The sequence below is a fragment of the Pelmatolapia mariae genome, linkage group LG6 (assembly GCF_036321145.2).
Source record: "Pelmatolapia mariae isolate MD_Pm_ZW linkage group LG6, Pm_UMD_F_2, whole genome shotgun sequence".
Taxonomy (NCBI): domain Eukaryota; kingdom Metazoa; phylum Chordata; class Actinopteri; order Cichliformes; family Cichlidae; genus Pelmatolapia; species Pelmatolapia mariae.
In genome coordinates this window covers 25185218-25203649 of record NC_086232.1, presented here as the reverse complement: position 1 = coordinate 25203649, position 18432 = coordinate 25185218, and the positions used below count along the sequence as shown (strand labels likewise).

At 37.5% G+C, this 18432-nt stretch overlaps 1 protein-coding gene across 11 annotated transcripts in view; it reads right to left on the bottom strand.

Moving 5' to 3' along the window:
- Nucleotides 1-650: 650 nt before the first annotated feature.
- camk2d2 (calcium/calmodulin-dependent protein kinase (CaM kinase) II delta 2) overlaps nucleotides 651-18432 on the bottom strand; it is a 43139-nt gene continuing 25357 nt past the window's right edge. Inside the window, exons 5-22 of one of the 11 annotated variants that reach the window (XM_063476333.1) lie at nucleotides 18280-18345; nucleotides 17652-17724; nucleotides 15948-16050; nucleotides 15269-15352; nucleotides 14952-15046; nucleotides 14455-14577; nucleotides 14183-14266; nucleotides 13880-13922; nucleotides 11534-11571; nucleotides 10057-10116; nucleotides 8522-8566; nucleotides 8196-8244; nucleotides 7629-7727; nucleotides 7276-7296; nucleotides 6820-6895; nucleotides 6571-6665; nucleotides 4567-4792; nucleotides 651-2263 (exon numbers count right to left, since the gene is read on the bottom strand). In XM_063476333.1, the coding sequence (XP_063332403.1) occupies nucleotides 2260-2263; nucleotides 4567-4792; nucleotides 6571-6665; nucleotides 6820-6895; nucleotides 7276-7296; nucleotides 7629-7727; nucleotides 8196-8244; nucleotides 8522-8566; nucleotides 10057-10116; nucleotides 11534-11571; nucleotides 13880-13922; nucleotides 14183-14266; nucleotides 14455-14577; nucleotides 14952-15046; nucleotides 15269-15352; nucleotides 15948-16050; nucleotides 17652-17724; nucleotides 18280-18345 (1384 nt within the window). In that variant the 3' untranslated portion in view covers nucleotides 651-2259. Of the gene's footprint in view, nucleotides 2264-4562; nucleotides 4793-6570; nucleotides 6666-6819; nucleotides 6896-7275; nucleotides 7297-7628; nucleotides 7728-8195; nucleotides 8245-8521; nucleotides 8567-10056; nucleotides 10117-11533; nucleotides 11575-13879; nucleotides 13923-14182; nucleotides 14267-14454; nucleotides 14578-14951; nucleotides 15047-15268; nucleotides 15353-15947; nucleotides 16051-17651; nucleotides 17725-18279; nucleotides 18346-18432 lie in introns of those variants that run through there. The other 10 variants (XM_063476332.1, XM_063476336.1, XM_063476334.1 and 7 more) reach the window with 10 other exon arrangements.

Here is an 18432-nt window from a genome sequence, read left to right as displayed (position 1 = left end):
AATAGCCAAAGATAACACTTTGAGGAGTAAATGGTAATTTTGCAACAACAAGGTGATTCCCAAAGTGCCATCAACTCAATACTTGGCATATTTCGACATCATGTACAATGTATCCTTAAAAAATTTGAGGAATCAGGACAAAAGAAGAAGTCATAACAGTGATTGTCTACAGTCATACTATAAAACACAGCTGAGGCTCTGTCATGGTTTGGGGCTGTATTTTAGTCAGTGTTGTTGGAGATCTTGTCAAAATTGATGGAATTGTGAACAATCATATTTTGGTCCACCATGCAATACCATCTGGAAAGCATCTGATTAATAACAGCATCATTTTCAGCAGGAAAATCATCCCAAACACACTGCTAATGCAGTAAAAGCATACCTGCGTAGAAAAAAGATACGTAGGCACACTATCAGTCACGGATTGGCCTCCCCAGAGGTTGTACATGTTGTATTTCAGACTATGTTTAAACATGAAAATGTAATATAAGTCTTTAAATATCCAAATAATCAGGCACAACAATATAGCCTGGTCTGGGCTTAGCATTTCTGAAGCACAACCATCTAATCACACAGTGACCAAACCACAGGACACAAATGCATGAGAAATCAATACCAAAATAACACAAAATAAAATTAAAACACATCAATTATCACACATTTTAGCTGATTTATTTATTTCTTAAACATGTTAAGCCATCCATTGCCATGCTGGCAACAGTTACACACCAGATAAGGAGTGGTGCATTGCATTGACATCATACGTTTTGTCGAAAGAAATGTTTATCATATTTTCCCTTTTAAAAAAGAAGAGACAAATCAGTCGAAAAGAGCAAACAGTAGGGATGACAAAGACACTGCCATTGTCCTGCAGTGGTAAGACCACTGGTTAGCAGAAGCACTGATTGCCAAGGAAGACATCCCAACATTTATTACAGTCCATTGCACTTTCTCTCCTTCAATTTTCTGATACCATCCTCTTGCCTCTGTGCAACTTTTTCATTACAGTGCTTCCAGACCTATTAGTCCAACCACCAGTTTGTATCACTTGACCTGACAGAAGGCAAACCTTCTAGTGCTTTTGTGCCATCTTCATCATCTGCACCACCTCTATGCAATTGGCAAAATAACACACTGGTATGACAAGAATAAAATGACAAAAGAAACCCTACATACAGTTATACAATACAAGTACAAACATTATGAAAAATGAGCTTGTTTTCGTCTTATTTTTTGTACAAAATGTAAGTGGTGCTTCGGCAACCCGGAGTTTATTCTCCTCCTCTTAGATATGAGATTCCGATATTTGGATGGTAACAATAACAATGTTATTGTTTTTACAACAGTTCCATGATGCTGGAGGACATTAGAAACATTTGGACAGGACTGATGCACAACATTAACAAATACAAACAAACAAGTCAGTGACTGACAAATCAAACAGAAGATATAATAGTTTCATATGATCTTACGCACGATAACACCCCCCTCCCCCCACCATGCACTACACAATAGTCTTGGATTTTCATATATTACATATATGCTACATTCTCTTATTTCTTATTTCACTTATATAAAGGCAAACATATCTCAACGCAAGTGTAAGCTGCTCTGCTTTTCTTTACATTTAAATTAGTACTATAGATTGAAATCTGACAATTTAAACAGTATGACTTAGCTCATAGCAAACATAAATGTAGCTCATAAACTGGATTTTACGTAAACTCTTAAGTCCTCTGATAGCAAGAATAGCAATTTCAGTATTTGTTTTTGTTGTGTTTTGTGTTTTTAAACCAACAATCACAATGTATATACATCACCAGAACTAAAGCAAGCTCAATTTTTAACATTCTGATCTTCCAAATGTTTTTGAATTGCACACACATAAATACACATAAAAATACATAACTATTTTTTTGGGAGAGGTTACAGTTGTAGATCTTTAAACATCTCTATTTTATATTTAAAATGCATACCAAAACATCTTAAAAAAACAAACAAAAAAGATATTTTTCTCAATATGCTTGTTTCATAATGTCCAAATACGGTGTGCAGCCACCCAGTGGTGGTTTCGAATGATGTCCATTAATAAAATGCCATAACAGTAAAATGTAGTAATACTTGTTTCCTGTGGGATGTCATATCCTTATAGAGGGGTCAAAGAGCAGTCATGAACTGGCTAGTTGCTCCACTAGATTTGCTGATGGGGGTTCTTTTTTCTTTTTCTTTTTTTTTATGTGACCACATGTTGATGTTCCATTAACTGAAAAGACAGAGAGCAACGATGTGAATCTCTGCTGACAAGACAGCATAAAAAGGATCTTTTGAGAAAATATATTAAGGCATGTAATGAAAAGCACACATCAGTGAAAGTGAAAAGCACTGGCGTGGTACTGGCATGCAAACAGCTCTGAGGTACTGTTTACTGGTAATATCCCAGAAATGCCAAGAAGACACTTGCACAGGTGTGTTCAAATATAATGCCAAGATTTATACTTAACCTTTGCAAAGCAAACAGTTTATACACGATATTATGATCATGCCATGCCAAGTGAATATTTCCCACGCTCTCAATTCAAAACAAATCAGCAGGAGTTCTTTCACTTTTAAAGAAAGTCTGCACGGAATGCTTAAGGTGATATTTTATGTTATACGACTACAGTTTCAGCACATTATACAGCCCCGATCAAAAGTTTAAGAACACTTGAAAATGGCAAAAAATCATATTTTGCATGGTTGAATCTTAACAAGGTTCCAAATAGAGCTTCAACATGCAACAAGAAGAAATGGTAGTGAGACAAAACGTTTTTTTGAGCATGTAATTAATTAAAAACAACGGTTAAACTGAAACAGGCTTTATGGATTTATAAACTATTCTAATCTTCCCAGATAGAAAGAAAGAAAAAAATAATCAGAAATCATTCAGAAACTTTTTAGCTACCGGTGCTGGTAGCACTGGTTTACATAATCTAGCTACAATACCGTCCAAACATATGGAGCCACCGTGCATTTATAATATTTTGCTTCCATGGAGCCAGATTTTCTTTCCAAATTGGTTTTTAGCAATAATTCTCCTGGCTTTCTGAAGTTCTTTCAGCTTTTTTTCTTTGCACAGTTTTCAGCCCAGTTATTGTACCTGGCCACTTTCAGAAGATGATTTGTTGTTGTTGCTGCTGTGGTTTATTTTGATTTGTGTTTATTTATTAGGCCACAAAAATGAGACTATGAATTGTTCATTCATAAAAAGGTACCTTGCTGACAGAATTAACTAACCAGTGTTTGTCTACATATAACAGAGAAATTAACAAAGAACTAACTTTTGTATCTTTAGGCACTTTGTTACCGAGAGCCTTGTGGAAAAACATATTTGTTTAATTTCTTTAGTTGAATCTGCAAAAAATGCCAAAGAAGAGCTTTGAATGTCCTTCAAGAAGCCTGAAGAACTGTTCCTGAAGACCACTTAAAGATATTAGAAGAAAGCTAGCTAAGAGAGTTCAGACTGTGTTGGAGAATAAAGGTGGTCACACCAAATATTGACTTTGAAGCTTTGATAGAGTGATAGAGTAGGAAGCCCAGGACATAGAGGGGGTTGTGGTTAAGTAAAAAATGTGAGTTCCCTTTTGGTTAAATTAATATTACATCATACTGTAATACAGAAATTCCCTGCTTTCTCAATAGTGAAGTGATAGCTGGTACTTATTTTTATCTGAGTAGGAGTAAGGAAACTTCGGGGAAATTCAAAAGCGACAACGCCTGGTATAATTATTTTTGCTCTAACAATAAAAGGATGTCGCTGAATCACAAAAGAACGCACACTTCATCGAACAGCTCATCCTGGTTACCTCCCTTTTTTCACCAAGCAGAAGCAAGAATGTTTCTCTAGAGGTAAGCATTTAACATCTAGAAATATAAAGAATGCTTCCTGCTTAAAGTACTACGACAGCTTAGTTTTCATATTCTACTTAATAATTCCATTCTCACCGTTTCTGTTGTAATACTATATATGCAATAGTGCATATGTAAAACAGTCTTCCAGGTTTTCTGACTGCCCCTTTTCTGTTTCTTTGTCTCATCCACTACATTGGTATAAAACTTGCTGTTGTCCAATGTACTACAGCTTGATCAAAACATGAATTGAAGTTGAATATGTTGAGCTCGAACTCCACACATTGGTAGTACGTATATGAAACCTCATACCTTAATTTTTAAAAGAGTAGAAGAATATAGGTGCAGATAAACAGAATAATTTTTCTAAGCCTAATTCCACGATCGTTGTTGGTTACATTCTGTAATATCATTTCCCGCAACTTCATCTGAATAATGTTTGATAATTAAAAAATAAATTGAATGTCAAACAGATGTTTAAGTGTTTAAACAGATAATTATAATTACTGACTGAAATAAGCTTTGCGGCTGGTTAAGCACAGAAAGTGTGCCCTCTATTGATTAGGTGCAACACCCAACAGTGATCATACCCCAGAGCCCACAGCTGCATTACATTAGCCAGGTGGTACATCTATTTTCCTGAAACACATTTTCAGGTTTGCAGTTCTTACTGTCTCTTACTGGGGGATGCTAGGCGAGCCAGAGCGATGAAAGTGAATGTTCTGCCACTTTCCATCACGACGGTGCCAAACTCGGGTCTCCTCAGACTGCATGGTGCGAGGCATGCCACTGCTATCCATGTATTGGGTCAGCCGAATATAGGCAATACATGCTGCATTTTCCCCAATAAGGTGCACATGTGGGTTCAATAGGATGGTGTGAACTGGCTTATTCCCTTTGGACAATGCTGCAAATGAAACAGAGAAAGATGCCACACAATATGTGAATGTTATGGGTAGTATTTCCCCACTTTCCACACAGAGTTAGCTAAGAATTGCTCCTTTTTATGTTAATATCATACAGCAGATACAGTCACATCAAAAACAAAATGCTGATTCTTCCTTGGAGTATTAACTGATATGAAATCAGAGCAAGTGAAGTCTCCATATGTTGATGCTGGATAGTGGACAAGCATGGGGTTGCCAAGTGATTGAGGTTTCTGGGGCATATCTGGTTTATCTGAACTATTTTTACCCTGACTGAGGACATTCTGCCATTTATAGGAGTCATTATTCATGAGTGATTTTTTTTTTTTTTTTGCTCCAAGGTTAGTCAATGCCCTTGTAGTTTAGCAGCAAATATGAACTATAAACTGAACTAAATATTGATATAGGACAAACAATCCAGTCCAACTCCAGTAATGTTCCTATAATATTGTCTTTCAACAACAATCCGAATAACTCCTTGGTTGTGAACTGGACTTTGTTATTTTAGGTATCTTAATCATATTATCCCTTTTTTGTGCATCATGTCCTCCAAATAAAAGTTTCCATAGCTCTGTGCACACATTTATCATTTTGACAAGCTTAAGTCAACTATTTACAAATTTATGAACTGGTGTTGACATGCACAGATGTACTTGATAGTGTGAATGTTGAAAAGAAGATTAATATGTCATGCATTTGTTTTCCTCAAGCTCTTTTTTTATTTGGCTTGTTTCTGTTTTATCAGCTCCCTAAAGATGGATTTCTATTGACAGCTCTGATTAGTAGTTGCAGTTATTTAGAATAGAAATTTCCTTTATTGTCCCTCATTGGTGAAATTTAGCTAGTTCCAGCAGCAAAGTAACCACCAGATGGAGCATGCAGATTCAAAAAAATTAGTTAGCAGTCTTAATGTTCGACTTTGTATTAAAACAAACTACAAAATGACTTTTTTTGTTCCTCCAGTGGAGTATATTGATTGTGTTTGGTCTCTTCAACCATATGTTTTCATCAGAATATTTAATGTAAACATGCAAGTTCTCCCCTGCTGTAAAATCAACAGTTCTCCAGACTGTGACTGAGATAAACGACTTGTGAATTAGTTCGTTCATCTTGTCATACCAATGTAAGCAAACATGTTTATACTAACTCTCTGTGTTTAACCTCCTAAGACCCGAACTCTTTCATGGCATGCATTTTTAATTTCTCTTTGATATTTGGGCTGATTGGGACCTGATGAATGTAAAAACAAAGAATTACCAGATTTTTTTTTTACCTGACTTTTGTTTCTGAGAAAAATGAGATCAACATATGAGGACATTCGTTTTAAATTTTGATAGAACTGTGGCAGTATAATGGCCTCGTACGTGGATATCAGGCCCTGGTAGAGCAAAATTTTGTATTTTGGTCTAGACAACCCAAAATGTGATGTCCACATATGTGGACACCAGGTCCTAGGAGGATAAAGACTCCAGTACTGTTACTTAAACATAATCCTTAATTACTCCTAGTGTCAAATGCTGATTTGAGGTCAGTTAGCTGTTTCTAACTCTTACAGTAAAAGCTGGTAGATTTTCTCTTTCTAATTCTGCAAATTCTCTTTCTAATTCCATTTTAATTTGTCAAATGTTACCCAGGTTGTTAGTAGTTTATCGATTTTCTTTTGAAATGCAGAAATTTGAGGCAATTCTCGATATGAGTCCTCAAGATACTGCTAAAGCAGCTTTTTTTCTAAAGTTAGAATTAATCGTCTTGAACCTACCATTCTCAAAATAAAAGCGATGAAAGTCATGTCCTTCAACGAGGTTGCCCAGGGCCTCAGGCTCAAAGGAAGTCAAACCAGGATCACAAATTTTCCTGTTCCACCAGAACCATAATGTAGCATCAGCAAAGAAGATAAGCAAATAATTCTATCAAATTATATATATATATATATATATACACACACACATATACATATACATACATTATAGTTATGTTACTGGGAAAACGTGAACAGAAGAGAACTTACGCGTAGGCCTCAAAGTCTCCATTGTTGATAGATTCAATTAACTGCTCAGTTACTTTGATGATTTCTTGTTTTCGAGCTAAAACACAAGATCACAGAAAATCATCAGCTAAACTGGCATAATAAATGTGTTGTTACTATATTTCAGGCAAATGTTCAGAGTGCAGCTACAAATCAGCTTCAGATGAGTTCTACTCTACGGATTTGCAGGATTTTAAGGTTATTAGAAATGGAAGGCGCTCAAGAAAGGATTTCACAACATTTTTGATCATTCATGTCTGAGTCAAAAAAAAAAAAGCTGGAAGAAAGCCTCCCATGACTAATAGTGATATCAGGCAGGAAAAATGCAGGATGACAGTATATTTCACCCAACAAAGCTCAAATGAATCAAGACAAACCAATGTCAGATGCAAATATTTGCTGTAAAAGTGATTTAAACTAAGTAATATTGACAGTTACCTTTATTGTTATTGGTGCAGGCTGGGGGATATTGAAAAAAATACTCAATTTGTGAAACAACAGACATGTTAAATAATAATTAAAAAAAAAAACTGTAAGAAGTCCTTCACCTTCAGACGAAAGGAGCAAATAAGGTCATAAACAGAGGTTTCATTTTATTGAAGAAGGGATAGTCACTGAGGAGTAATTTTCTAAAATCACAGACTACTGCAAACACCCAGTGGTCTAAGAAAAGGATATGATCTGAACATCAGGAGCATGGCATTTGAGACACTTTACATATAAGGAACACTACCTCACAGGGATGACTGGGTAAGCAAAATAGGGCATCTTCCCCATTGTGGAGGACTTACTCTGAATTGAGGAGGTGGGAGTCTGTCTTGAGTCAGACATCTGTGAGGAACGGCTCTTAGAACTCAAGATACCACTCACTAAGCTGCCCAGACGAAGGGCTGAGATGGGATGCATGGATGATTGAATGATTGGGTGTCCAGTGTGTATAAAGGGCGGAAGACGTAACAAAGATAATCATGTATGATGAGAGAGATAGCGAAAAAAAGATTTTCTCAACAAAAACATATAAAAGGAGAGTAAAAAAATGCAGAGTGGAAATATTTAATAATAAAAACATAAAATGGTGGGCACAAAAGCAGCATGTGTTCCCATTTTTGTATTAACCTAAGAGTACATGGATGCAGTTGGAGGAGAAGACAACAAAAGAACAGAACAATCTCGATTTTGCAAGAGTTAAAAGCCAAATGGGAGCAGGAGTAGTTAACCTGCTGTTAACTGCGTAACAAAGCAGGATGTAGAAAAACACAGATGGGAGCGACTAGTCTGACTGGAAATCATGAGGACCGACTAACAATTACCAGTGTAGCAGAGATCTGCAAGTCTGTAAACCATACAGTTTTTACTACCTTTCACATCTTCATCCTCAATTGTGGTGTTGGCACTCTCAATTGACTCCTGACAAAAAATGATAAAAAGATTATGGACACATAATACATGTTTCTTTAATGATATCGTGCAACATGCATTTGTAATACAATTAAGTCTTAAATAGAGAGTTTTAAAAGCGAAATGGTCTCACAAACTCTGATTTATGAGCAAATTTGCTTTATTCTTGTTGGTAAATTGGAAAACATTCCTGTTAGCTCTTACTGAGAAAGTCTATAGTACAGGAGCAAACAGACTTAATATTAAATGTAGCCATCAGTGAAAGTGAAGTTGGTTTATGTTATACCTTGTTTCCATCCACAGGGTTGTGTATCACAGTTGTCTGTGGTTCCTAAGAAAAACATATAATAGGCACTTGTGGGAGCAAATACTTCAACAATGCAAGAAAAGTTATGATTGGGCAGATACCTCTGAAGAAAATGTATTTTGTGTATTTTCAAAAACTGACGGTCAAGGAGATGGTCGACCACTTACATCAATTGCTCATTATAATCTTTAACTTTGTCTATCTGTAAATCTATTCATCACAATGTATCTGAAACCAAATTCAAATGTGTGCATCTATTTCTTGTTTATTTTATTTCTCATTCTTTCCTCTCTTTCTGCATTGTGTGGTCTTTTTTTGCATCTGATTTTCTCTATGCAGCCCTAGCCAGTGCCCTCACTTGGTAATCAGATGTCTGGGTTTTTGTAGAATTGATCCTGGTGACCAGCTCAGTCTTTCTAATCACTCACCCAGATTACATAAGATTATAACATCAGCAGCCTTGTGTGAGTGTGTATGTGTGTTTGTGTGTTGGGGGGCGGGCGTGTGTGTGTGATGATGGAGTGAGAAAGAGAGGAAAGACAGATGTCATGTGCATGTGTTCATGCGTAATCAACTTGACAGCAAATGGGAGGACAGAAAGTCTTTGACATCATGCATAGTGGCAGTCATGTGGCCTGACGTAGACAGTTATTCAGCAGACACCATGCCCAAGCCAATGAGTAATGCCCAAAGAACAACTATCCTCATAATCCTTACAGTCATGCACAGACCAACTATGCCAGTAACAAATCCTACAAAATGCACATGTGGATTACTGTCAGCAATTTTAGTTTTAATTGCAAATCTAACAGATGTACAGTACAATGACATGAAAGGAATTCATGCATGGTACAAATGAAAAGAGCAAGAAAAGAAGAAGAGTTTCTTAAGAAATACAAGAACACAAGAAGTGGGGGGGTTGAGGTAGAGGTTACCCTAACCACAGAACCTCATGTTCATTAGAGCCTAATCCAAATGTGTGTGTGTGTGTGTGTGTGTGTGCGTGCGTGCGTGCGTGCGTGCGTGCGTGCGCGTGCGTGTGCGTGCATGTGTATATAAAGACTTAACTTGCTTTAACCCAACATTAACGGTGCATAAATTCAGCAAATCCAAACTGGCCAAGCGTTATATATCCCATGCATGCACTGCTAATTCAGATGAATGAATTAATAAATACATCAATCTGAATTATAAATATCTTTCATATATAGCTTTATGAAAAAATCTGGAGCTGGGACATGCTGCACAGTTACAAAGGTCTATATGCACTATTTCATTCAGGGATAGTCTATTATTGGTGCTAGACATGTATTTCACCCCATGTTACTGCAATATCCTTACATGTCTTTTTTAAAAGTTGAAATCTTCTTATCAAAGGTTGAGATCAAAAAGAATATGATCTTACAATGTGGAAAGGGTGAACCTGAACCTCCTCCACAGTGGGATGTGAGGCAGGTACATATAGATGTTTTGTGAAAGAAGCTGTGAGTGTAGATGAGACTGTGTGTGTATACCAGTGCAGGGGCAGGGCCAGTGTCTTTAGGACTGGTCACTGTGTTGGCTTTGTTGTTGACCTGCAGGGGGGCAGTGTAGAGGGGAGGGACATGACACATACACACTTCTCAGACACACACACTCTCTCACACCGGCTACAGACCAAAGTGATCATCCCAACTCTTCTGTTTGAAAGATCTAATTTCAGTTCCTATTATATGTTACCATGCAAAACTAAATTATGGAGATGATAAAAAAAGGATTTAACATAATGACATGTGAGACATCAGAGGCAGCTGGAAAAAACAAAAAACAAAATCTAATGCGTCCTAAAGGTCACACTCTGATGAAGCCAACAGAGCAAACAGATTTAGAGATTCCCAGAGCAAATGCCTGCCTATGCCTTGAAATCCTATTCGTGAAAATCAAAAACAGGACTGGAGCCAGGGGGCAACCCTAGAGCCCAACAAAAGCTGAGAACATGCTTGACTTTATGTGAAGAATGCGGGGACAGCTCTTCCTTTGTTCAAACAAAGACCAGATGGCCTGGTTGTAAACCTTTTCAAAGTTTCCAAAATGTACATATACATTCCAAAATGTCCCATGTACGCATGATGGTCAAACTCCCATGATCCTTCCCAAATTCTGCAAAGGTGAATAATGGAATCAGCAATCAGCTGGAGCCTCTTTTTCAGCACCCTGTTATAGACTTTCTCCAGGAGACTGGGCAGTGTGATACCCCAATAACTGGAGAACAATTTCCGGTACCTCATTTTGAAAATGGAAACCACCCCCACTGTCTTACACTCCACCTCCAATCTTTAACAAGGCTCATTCGGACTCTGTGTCTCCAGACTTTCTGGGAAGCAAGAGGAATCCTTCCAGATTTAAAGACCCTACACACAGGGGCTTTCAACCAGATGTTCCCAGTTTACCCTCACTAGTTGTTTGGGTTTTACAGGTCTGTCTGAGAACCTTCCTCACCATCTGATCTGGCTCACCCCTAGGTGGTGATCAGTTGACAGCTGTGCTCCTTTTTGTGCTTTTTGTGTCCAAGGCATACAGCCTTAGATAACATGATACAACAAGGGAGCCTGTTATTGACCTTTGGCCTAATGTGCTCTGATACCAAGCACACTGATAAACCGCGTATGCTAGAGCATCATGTTACTCTAAAGTAACACTATAAATGACTATGGAAAACATGAGATTTGGTAAATTCAATAAATACAAAAACTAAAAAGATCAATAATTTAAAAAGAGGATGATGAGACCAGAAACATAAGCTACGAACAAGCTAAGAAAACTAGGAAAGCTAAGAAAACGATACCCATTTCCCACATCTTTGAGTGACTGTCCCTGAATGATGATGTTGTTAAGTGCAAAATGCATAATAACAGTAGTAATAATAATCAATATGGATTCTCAGACACTAAACATTCCAACAAAAATAATGCAAGAAACAAAGCATTTTCTTCATTGTGCAAAGCAGCTCACCTTAACGCCATCTGGCTTCTTGTTGAGCAAAGTCTTAGCTGCTGTAGAAGGAAAGACAGAGACAACATTTCAGTATGAGGTTCAAGAGAGTCTTGTGCCAGAGGCTACACAAACATGCAGCAAGCATATCAATCATTTGTGCTTATCTCCAAACTCCAGGTGCAAGATCCAACTGCAAGATCCGTAATGCAATCCAACTGAAGCTCCAAATAACATAACTTCTGCAAGGCTGTTATCCTACTACATACTTACTTACATGTCAGGGCTGAAGAGTGGGTGGTTAATTGGGTGTATATATAGCAGGTGATGAAAAGGTTAATCTAACCAACTATTTCCAACAGGCTCACACAAAACATTCCTAAGTCGACATTTGCCCACATACCCATGCACTTATATATTTGCACCTACATATATGCTCCCACCGCTATTCCTTAACTTTATTTTCCGATGTTACATAGAAACTTAACACTAAACTGCATTACAATAATCCATGCTGCATCTTTCTCTAAATTTCTCTGAGATTGTAAATTAGCACTTATGCAAGGATGAGATTCTGTAGTACACTTTAAAATGCCAAATGTCATACTTTCATGCATACGCGATTGGCTATTCCACACTATTTCCAAAAATGTAGGGGCACAGTATAAAAAGAAAATATAACCAGAATTAAATTATCAGCAAATCATTTAGACTATACATGTAACTGAACATAGTACAAAGGCAATTTGACAATTTTTTTTTATTGCTTTTTGTTTATTACAAGCATATGCTTATTTGGAATTTGATTTCAGTTGGGTGCGATGCCACAAATGTACAAATTTGGGAACTGAGGACGAGTGAGAAGTTATGTAGCTTTGAAGGTGAAATGTTTTCCTATTTGTTGCTTAATGTATGAGTTCAGCTTCTCATCAGTTTCTGACTTCTTGTGTTGAATTCTTATTTGATTATGTGCCAGAGGTTTTCAGTGGATAACATGTCAGGAGTGCAGGCAGCCCAGCTAAGCAAGTGGAATGTGTTGTAATAGATGCTGTCTTTCTGAAATGAGCAAGAACTTTCGTGAAAACAATGTGATCTGGATGCGTTTCTCTAAAACACAACATTTTTCACCTTTAACATTTTATACATCTTTACATTACTGTCAGTTATATATATAAAAAATGTTATTTGCATTTTACACAGTGTCCCAACATTTTTGGAAACATGACTAAATGAAAAATAAGACCTAAATGCCAATGCTTATTGGTTGGGCTCAACCTCATACATTTCACTGTCATTCCAAAAATCCTTACCTCAAATGGTTACCACAATTCAAACAAAAAAGGAAAGAAAATTGAAAAAGGAAGAAACTGATAAATAAAAAGAGACACAAATGAACAAATGCATTTCACTGTAGAATGAAAAGCAAAAGTAGTCTAATAAGAGCATGAAGAATATGAGATAGGTCAAAAGAAATGTATATTTAAAAAAAGTATGGCGTCAAAATAGAGAGAGAATGGTAGAAAAACAGCTTGAAAAATATAAATGACTCGTGTTTAGCAATGGCATTTTTATGCCTAGTTTCTTTTTTAAAGTCTTCTAAAATTCAATTTTATTTCATTTTAAAACTTAGAGTTTCTCCATATTTTACCTTTTTTATGGTGTAAGCAGCAGAAGATTCACTTTTCAGAGAGTACTTATCCAAATTATTATCAGTTATCAAGGTTTAATAGTTCAGGTTAGTTTAAGTGGGCTTGAAATAGTTATCCATAGTCAGTGTATTACCTACAACGTTCATAGTTTATTCCCCTAGTACTTCCGATACCATCACCAATATCCTGCTGAAGACAAGGGTGGTTACAACCATTTATACTCTATGTATCTACCTCTTGATTCGTTGGTCTACCACTGTCTTCACTGGTTAATATATACTAATGTGTGAATTTGGTGTTTTAATGCCTTAGATTGAATCCTTTAAACCCTTAAAGTTTTAAAGTTGAGGCAGGTTCTGCTCATTACTGTTTTTAATCAAACTTTACTAGCTTATTTAAAAAAGCAGTATAATAGCTTTATATCACCTCAGTAATTCGTTTTTGTTTTTTTTTAATCTCATCCATAATAGTTTTAATTTAGCTTCCATGCCAGTACTCATGTCTGCATCCTCTACTGCAGGTATTACACTGATGGATAAGTTCATAAATTCCCACTTTTTTTAAAAAAAGATCTCTTTAACAGCTGTAACACCTTTTTAGCTTCCAGTTTTGTTTTTTCCTTCTTCTTTTTTTTGTTTTTTAGGACAAATGCTTGTAATTTTTAATATAATATGTTTGGGGAAACCAGGTTTTGGACACCATGCTGAGAAAGACATACCTGAGAAGTTTCTTGTGACTAGCAAAGTGGTCAATATTGCTCCCTGCATTGACAGAAAAGAAGGAAAGAAGAAGGAAATGATGATTGGCGAAAGGAAGGAAGAGAAAGAAAGAAAGATTGATTAAAAGGTTGTAGCAAGAAAGAGCAGCATAGCAAAAGTACAACTTGAAGGCTTTACAGAACAAGCAATCATTTTAAGTTATAGTGAGAAGTCTTGAGCAAGGAAAACAGAAAAGGAGAGGAAAATGGCTGGATGGATTGTTCTATATAAACAGAAACATGAAGGACTGCCAGAAGTCTCACCTTGAGTTTCCTCCTGGCATTGAATTTCTTCAGGCATTCCACAGTCTCCTGCCTGTGCATCATGGAAGCGACAGTGGACCGTTGCTGCAGGTAGAAGATGAGAGGATTTGAAGGAATGGAAACAATGGGTGAGAAGAATGTATAGCTGCGATTGTGTGGGCAGTGCAACTGTCACCCTTTGTGTGTGTTCATGCTTTTTTTTTATTTCTGTGTGCATCTGTGTGTGTGCTTGTGCAAATATTCCAACATCTGTGAGTGTGTTTGCCACATACGCAGATCCAGGGGTGTTTTAGGGCCTCTGCAGCAGTGATGCGTTTACTGGGGTTGATGGTTAGCATCTTGTTAATTAGATCTTTGGCCTCGGGTGTTACAGTGTCCCACTCCGGTGATGGGAACTGTAAAAAAAAAAAAAAAGTGTGTTATATATACAGCATATATACAAATACAAAACTACAGAGCTCTGAGGATTCTGTTTTTGTAGCAAGCCAGGAAGAGAGGAGATAACATCAGAATTATTATCCAATTTTCAATTTCAGGTTTCAGATGTTATATTAGTGGAGAGAAAAAATCTTTAAAGGCCTATACCAATTCAAAAATCACAGTGGCTGTGTCCTGAGCTCCCACTGATGCTACAGGAAAACTGAGCAGATGGCCAGATGACGAAATGATCCTATGTGCAAATTAACTAAAATAAAATGTCACTTTTTGTTTTGTCTGACTTTATTTACCATTTTGTTTTTTCAGTTTTGGATGATGTATGTATGCTTACATCATAGGCCCCAGCCTTGATTTGTTGATAGAGGCGATGTTGATCCTCATCCCAGAAGGGAGGGTAGCCAACCAGCAGGATGTACAAAATAACACCTAGAACAAAGTGAAATGCGCACAAACCCATTTTAGAACTTTATACTCGGATATTATTCGTTTATTTAAAAAAACAACATGAGGTTTCCTCATTTAGCACTCCACAAAACACTCAGAACAACTTAAAGTTTCCGTCCTTGTAAAAAAAAAAACAATCTTGATGTCTTTGGACCCAGTATTAGATCCAAACAGCTGCAGTGAGACAATCTGAATGTTATTTACCACAGGCCCACATGTCCACTGGTTTTCCATATGGGTCTTTCCTCAGAACTTCTGGAGATAAGTAGCCTGGGGTGCCTGCAAAACCTGGAGGAGTAATATGAAAGGAGGATATTTGGAAAGGCAGGTTGGTGCAGGCAGTTAAGTGACTGTGAAACTATAAGTGCTGTCTTATATTGATTTTTGAAATTTCACTTTTTATTATTTTGAATAAGAGACTCTGCTAAGAGACATCTGTTGTAACTTTTTTATTGACAAGGAGCCAAGGCTTTGACTGGGATGTACCCTCTGTGGATTTAAGGTGCTTCCTGTGAAACTCTTTATTCCTGCCAAACATTTTGTTGACAGTGTTCTTTGGAAAACTGAATAACTCCAATATGTCACATGAAATATATTATCACCTTGTGCTTTGGCCAGGATGCTGTCCAGTTCATGAACAAAAAGAAGCCTACGAAAGGTTTCTACGGGACATTTAAACTGATTGGTGTATGTGCCCGTACTTGTCGAGATTAAAGAGATTCTCAACAGATTAACACTAAATCCCCCTTTATTAGTATTGCCCCAAAACTTCCCTAACATTGTCAAACATCTATATGACTGACTTAATATTATTTATCATTATTGATTGCTTGCTTGACCAATCAGCTATTTCAAGTTGGAAAATGGATGGATGAATACTCACCAAACCATGCCTGCTGGTCCCCCTGTACCTCGATAGCCAGCCCAAAGTCAGCCAACTTGACCGCCGCCCCCTTCAGCTTACTGGCCAATAGAAGGTTCTCAGGCTGGGGGGGGCGGAGTCAAACAGGTTAGAGGTGAGAGGTCACACGCTCTGGGAACAAGCTGCCCACAGACACAGATCTAAGATCAGATTAGCCATAGCAGTCCCAATCAAAGCCATTAGAGGTCAGTGACACTAAGCTGCTCTTAAATCAGTGTCTGAGGCAACTCCCTTTCTGCCACATGAATGACAGAGAACAAAAATGTGCACGGGACCAGATCTCTACGTGACCACGGACATGTTTCACACTGGAGCTGTGGACTTGCTCCCCCAGCCTCATGGATTCAAAGGGAGTAGAGGTGATGTGTAAAATAAAAAAAGCACTCTACTATTAGAATCCATGAGCAGGAACAAAGTGCACACTGCAGGGAGAAGGATACAGGGGGCAGCTGTGGTGGAACAGGAGACGTGGGTGTAAAAACAAGTGACTCTCAGCCACACACTGCACACTAAGACAATTTAGCACCATCATAAATTTATGAAAGCCAAAAGCATGCACATGTGCACACACATTTAAACACATATGCACTAACAAAGGCGCAGGTGCAGAAAGGTCTTTGCTAACCTAAGGCCAGTTAGACAGTGTGCTCTAATGAATAATGCATTTCCTAACATTTAGAGACTCAAAACACAGACAGCCTGTGAGCAGTCACTTTATGGCAGACGTATGACTCAACAGGACATAGACAGTAACTGACAACTAGACACAGCTACATAACGATTAACATAACGATGAATAAATCGTCCTAATTTTGAAGCATGTAAAAACCTGAAATCGCTTCAGCAAAGGAAATCCTAGTCAGAGAATGGAAATCTCAAACTTGGTTATTCTTTCTGGAGTGTTTTTGCAGTCACAAGCTCACAATCCATTTAGTCACACTGGAAACAGCTTTTTTAGCATTCTCCCGCCTCTTTGCTTCACATCAAAATGCTAATGGGAAGTTGTGAGAATACAGGCTACCACTGGAATAGTCATGACCTTAAAAAAAAATTTTCACATCTCAACATAATTTTTACATAACTATGCAAATGGTGATCATTCCTGAGCATCTGGCTTGTGATTGCCTCTATTTTTAACCAGCACTGCATTACATTGCACAGTCATACATCTCACAAAATTACTGCCATGATAACTTCAACATACTTTCAATCTGTCTTCAACATATTAGAGGTATTAGAAGAGGTTCCTCATTCTCTACACGAGCAGGGAGGGGTACTAGCCAAGCATACTAACTCAACAACATAGAAGAAGACAAGCAGGCAAGAAGAAGTGTCGGAATCTGGTAGGCTCGAATCAAATATTTGCAGACCAGATGGGCAACATATTTCAGAGTTAAGGTCAAGGTCATGTCAGCTTAAATATTGCCTTTTATTACTTTTATTGGCTTCACAAGAAAGAATGAACAATGTAATAATTAAGAAGGTTTATAATGGAGAATTTAATGAAAATTCCCTATTTATTTCATAAAACAAATCATAAAAGAAGCAAAACAAAAATATGTAAAGGACAAAATGGAATTTTCTCTCTGTTGCTACCAAGTCAGGACTTTTTTTGTCTGTCTGTTTGGTCAACAAGGTTGCAGCAATGTCTGTGGTCATACAAACCTTCAGGTCCCTGTGAACGATTCCATTAACGTGGCAGTGATGGACACTCTCCAGGATCTGCTGTATGCAGTGGCTGAGGGTGGGAAAGTGGAGGAATGTGATGGATCAAATTAAAAGGAGAGAGAGGGAAAAAAATCAAGAAAAAATATATTTTAAAAGAGGATACTAGGGAAAATAACCGAGAAGAGAAGAATAACCTAATTCATAACACTGTTCTCGTCATCAAACTTTTTATGTGAGATGCTGCTCTTGTTAATATGTGATATTAAGCCTCATGATGGGAACTTATTTCTGCAAAAAGTTAAAGACATGCATAACATAAAGACGTAGATATACACACACACCCCTTTCTTTCTCCCTCGGGATGCAGCTTTTCAGCATAAAGCTGGCAGTGTTAGGTAGGTTGTGTATGATTAATATTGCAGGCCTTATGTCATTAATCATCTTTATAAATAACTCTGAGATCCCCGAGACAAGGTAACTATATCACACCTCTGAGACAACCATATGTGAGACACACAAACACACATATAGGCACACACAGTTGTTCTCTCGGATAACAGACAGAGATGCATAATGGCTGCTTTGCTCAGCAGCGTGTGTGTGTGTGTGTGTGTGTGTGTGTTACCTGGCATCAGCCTCACTGTAGTACTCCCGGGCTACTATATCTTCAAACAACTCTCCTCCTGTCACCCTGGGAAGAGAGAATGAGATCATTATTTAGTGTATTCATGATTCTGGCTCTCATGAAAACTGAAACAGACTTGTCATTTTTTATATG